At 36.4% G+C, this 4,986-nt stretch overlaps 1 protein-coding gene across 2 annotated transcripts; it reads right to left on the minus strand.

Moving 5' to 3' along the window:
- Positions 1–1,821: 1,821 nt before the first annotated feature.
- LOC143601463 (putative WD repeat-containing protein C2A9.03) lies at positions 1,822–4,669 on the minus strand. Of its 2 annotated transcripts, none has more exons than XM_077078865.1 (9): positions 4,411–4,669; positions 4,160–4,327; positions 3,989–4,075; positions 3,779–3,913; positions 3,601–3,711; positions 3,413–3,504; positions 3,218–3,323; positions 2,391–2,477; positions 1,822–2,320 (listed from the first exon to the last, which is right to left on the minus strand). In XM_077078865.1, exons 1-9 carry the CDS (start codon positions 4,540–4,542, stop codon positions 1,907–1,909), a joined length of 1,332 nt encoding a protein of 443 aa, XP_076934980.1. In that variant the 5' UTR covers positions 4,543–4,669; the 3' UTR covers positions 1,822–1,906. The 2 variants fall into 2 exon arrangements, with proteins under 2 accessions (XP_076934980.1, XP_076934981.1); XM_077078866.1 differs by having other exon boundaries at positions 4,160–4,318; positions 4,411–4,556.
- Positions 4,670–4,986: the final 317 nt, after the last annotated feature.

The following is a 4,986-nucleotide window of genomic DNA, read 5'->3' on the forward strand; positions in this document are numbered from 1 at the left end:
CGTTCGCAACGTAACGGCTAAAAAACAAAGGGGTAACACCCCTTCAAGCGAACTAGGAAGGTATAGTGCATATGATTACTCTACTGGTTTATCCGAAGAGGAATATGGCACTTTTGATGTTTTGGCTTGGTGGAAGGTAAAGGAAACCCAGTTTCCGATTCTTGCCACCATGGCCCGTGATTTACTAACCGTCCAAGCTTCTACGGTAGCTTCAGAATCCGCTTTTTCTCTTAGTGGCAGGGTAATATCGGTGAGAAGAACAAGACTAAATTCGGAGTCGGTGGAGATGTGCATTTGCTTAAAGGATCACTTGGACTCAATCGATCGTATTCAACACGTAACCACTCTCGAAGATGAAACACCACTTGATGTTCGAGTGCACGACGAACAAGAAGGCATTTCTACAAGTAATTCCGAGGAAGAAGTCTCCGCTCAATAATTACGACGAACAAGAAGGCTTTTCTAGAAATAATATGTTACAACTTTATATTTATAAGTTTAATGTTTTGTTAGTTTGTTTTTGAAGATTTTAAAACATGTAACCTTTTTTTTTTTGAACTTCTTAAAGTAAATAAAATGAATTTTATGTTAATTGTTTTGTTTATTTTTCATGCTATACAAATACGAATCGTAGTTTAGAATCCAAATCGCAAACGAAAAACGAAAAAAAAAAAAAATTTTTACACTGTAACGGGTTGGAACCGGTTACAGTGTAGGAACCGGTTTAGGAACCGGTAAGAACCGGTTCCATAGGTTAGGGGTCCGAGGGTGGGAGAACCGGTTCGGTTCCCTAACCGGTTCGACCCTGGAACCGGTTTAAAAGGGGATTTTGATTATAGGAACTGGTTAGAAACCGGTTCCGGTTCCTAATCCCAAACCGTTTTGAACATCTCTAACTACAACTACTAGCGTGACATGGAATGAGATAAAGAAACTAAGCAGAAATTTATGATGTTATCAAATAATTTGGTTTGGCCGGAATTTTGGTCATGATTTCAAAATCGTTGCCGAAGTAGCCACCGGAGTAGCCATATCAAAAATTATAGTTTATTTGCTTTTTTATTATTGTACTTATTAGTTTATGTTATTTGACTGATTGTATAAAGAAAATTTTAAATAACTAGATTTATGAATTATAAAACGATATTTAATATAAGATATAATTGAAATTACGTATATGTTACTTAAAATGAAATGAAAAGAATTTTGGATTACATTATTATGACACATGACGTAATCAACTACTTATTTATTATGTATAGTTTTTTGTAATATACAGTCCCTTAAAAAAACTAATATACCCATACTGTTTTTCAGGTATAGTCCCTTACGTGTAAAAAGACTAAAATACCCATAGTTTTAATGGAAGAAATAGTCGATATTATAAACCCGGAATTACTTGAAACTATAATGAAAGTATTGTGACTGAAAAACCAATTAGATGGGCAATAAGTAGTCATGAACATCACCTACTATCCTCTTGTGTGAGTGATAATTGTCGATGGCTGATTTCGGCAACCGACTGGTAGTATGAGTTTGGGGATGCTAAGTTGCACCATATAAGGGATGCAACTTGACACTGAAGCAAAATTGTGTAAGAGATCCGTCGATTCTGGAAAGCTCAACAATGAACACAGAACATTTTTCATATTGGCGGTCGGTACCTACTTCAAACACACCCTTAGGGACAACAAAAACATGATCAACCAACCATACATTGCAAGAACGCTGTCATCAACGGCAGCATAACCCAACCATAATTTGACATTAAACAACCAACAACCCATTTGCCCTAACTTATACGAGGCTCCTAACAGTCAACAAACCTTTCTCAACTTCAAAAGATTTTCACTATACATACTGGTCTCTTTCAACACACGGGTCGCCTTATTCACCACAATTATCACTACACAAACGAATCCAGATACCCGTACCTATGCCGTTTGTTGAACTGTAACAGGCTGGCATAAGTCCGGTCCCACACGCCAACATAAAGCGTTTCATCATCAGAACTAAGAGACACGCCAGATATTTCCCCAAAGAAATCAATTTCTTGTCTTTTTTCATAGTTTAAGTTGGTGTTGTAGACATGAACAAAATCTGCAGGCTCTGCAACCACCAAGAACTGCCCGTCAGATGAAAAACGGACTGACCGAACTGCCCCCATGTTGCCTTTAAGAACCGAAACCGGGTCTGAAAGGTTTCTTACATCCCATACTCTGCAGGTCTTGTCTTGATTGCCTGTTGCAAAGATGTTGCCACCTGGATGCCATGCCGACGCAAATGAGTAATCTAGGTGGCCTTCCACTGTGGCAACCGTCTGCCAAAGAAGAATGATGTCATTATTTGAAAAGGAAATTATCAAAAATAATATTATTGAAAGTTCTTGCCTTTCCACTTGTGGAGTCTACAAGCAATCCATGAAGATTATCACCAACTACAGTTATGAGCTTGCGATCGGGGCTCAAAGATGTATGCTGCAACAAGAAAAGGTACAAAACGGGATGTTAATTTGGGTTGTGTTTTAACTCTAATGTGTCATAACCAGGTTCTTTAAAGATTTAACTAAAAAAGATATATCGGGTTCAAAGTCAACCCTAACGTATTCATATAAATAAAACTTTATATATCACTTTATTAGGAAAAAAAAGGTCAGATTTTTATTACTGTAATTATAGAAGGCCATTTTCGTCTTTTACACATAGACTAAAACGTCTTTCTAAGAAAAACAGGTTGGTTAGAAGATTTAACAAAAAAGAAAACATGTAATTGAAAGTCACCTCTAATGTATTCCATATGCATAAAACTATCTATATCACATTATTAGGGAAAAAAGTTCACATTTTTATTACTGTAAGAAAAGAACGGCATTTTAGTCTTTTTACACATGGAGAATAACAAGCCCATCTATTTAACAGAGTTAAAAACATGGAGTTAACTGAAACAAGAATGAAACTAATGAACTAAAAAGAACAAAAAAGAAGCGTTTGGACTATAAACAGTAATTTTTGACAAACCACATGGACTAAAAACGTGGTTTACTCTTTTTTGTACACTCACTTTTTATGATCTTCTAAAAAAAGCGATTCAGCGTTTGCAGATCAGCCAAACCCGACCCAAACCGATTTGACTCGTGCTAAAAGTATCCATGTTTTGACCCGAACCAAATTGACCAATCAGCCCAACCCACATGGCCTGTCCAATTTACGAAACTCACATTCACGGGCCACGGAAAACGGAAATGATTAACAAGCTGAAAGCCATCCATATCATACTCCCTCAAACCACAATCATTGTTCGAGGCCATGAAATGCATTCCACCACTACAAAGTAACAATATTAATAAAAAAAAGTCAACACACCGACAATAACATATCTTTTATTAAACATGTACATCATAATTCATAATTACCTCAAACTATCGTATATCTCTATAGCATTTGTAATAGCATTGTCTTCATAAGTTGTTCTTGTACAAAAACTAACCCCATGTTTATCCAATCTCTGCATAATTTAACAGAATCCATGAACAATCACTAAAATATTAAAAAAAAAAAAACTTTTTGGACTGGGTACCCAAGTCTTGTATTATCAAATTACCTTACAAGCAAGCTCTCCTTGAAAGCCTCCTGCAACAAGAAACTCATCATTGACTGCGAGTGTACTGATCTGAGTTTGTGTGAAACCTTCTAACAAACTTCCGGCGTGTTTCTGAGCCACAAAATAAAAATCAGCGCAGGAGAGCCTCAATAACATTTTAAAATATATATTAAAGTACCTCAGTAGGCGCCACATGTCCAGAAAAATTGAGGATTTCTGTTAAGTTTTGAGATAGTGATGACCAATGCATGATCGAGTAGTTAGACATGAGGTATACATCATGCTTGGAAGTCGCCCATACAAGGTTCCTTAACTGAAATAGCAAACACATTATTTTAATATCAATCTACTTGAAAACAAAATCTTGAACAAAGAGAACGTTACAAACCTGAAAATGAAGGATTGTAGGCTTCACTGATCGTGTATTATGAAAGAACTCGTAGTAGTTTCCACCTTTTGACTGTTGTTTACATTTCTAGACACATAATAATAATAAAGTTGCCATAATATCAATAAGTGGAAAAGGTAGTCATATTCATAAATACGAGTACAATTATACCTTATCGACAGCTTCACCTGATAAGGGAATATTCTCATAGTTTCTATACTGTTCCAGCCGTGTACGTCTATAACTTTCTCTTGTTATATTCAATCTTTCCCACGGAATGCCTTGAATATCTTTCCCGGATCTTGCTTGAGCCGAGGACGTATCCGTCACCTTCGTAAGCTATCAAACATTAAAACTTTGAAAATCTTGCACATTATATCATGCTACATTTAATAACAGAGAAAACGTGAAACCAGACTGACCATAGCATAATCATCAAGATTTTGATCTTCACCGCCGTGTTCTTCCTCTTCTTCGTCCACTTCGTCTACAAAATCCGACATCTCCCCTTCTTCTGCCATGTAATCGATCTGATCAGCCTCGTTCCGCGGCATCAAATCAATCCGAATTCAACACCCTTTAACTTCCTAAAACAACCAAAAAAGAACTACAAATCAAGCTCTCTTAAAACCATAGAAACCGAAAACCCAACTCCAAAACAAAATCCCCAAGCTTAATTCAACAAAAAAGGGTATCTTTCATTGAGGCATTTTAACAAACAGGTGGTGTGCATGTTAACTTACAAGCTACAAACTCTTCCAAAACAGGTAAAACAAGACAAAGAAACATACAATCGCAAGAAACCCACCTCACTGAACAAATCAAAGACTTCTAGTACATCAATTAACCTCACAAACCCATGACACTGAAAACCCTAATGGTAAATTGAGTATTGAAACCAAAAGGGTGTGTGTTGGTACCTGAAGTGAAGAGATTAGATGGAATGGATGAATATGCAGTCGATTTAGTGTTACAGATGTGTGAAAGAAAAAGAAAGA

This window comes from Bidens hawaiensis, unplaced genomic scaffold (genome assembly GCF_021521415.1).
Source record: "Bidens hawaiensis isolate Kalapana, Puna unplaced genomic scaffold, B.hawaiensis_p1.1 tig00056331_1, whole genome shotgun sequence".
Classification (NCBI taxonomy): domain Eukaryota; kingdom Viridiplantae; phylum Streptophyta; class Magnoliopsida; order Asterales; family Asteraceae; genus Bidens; species Bidens hawaiensis.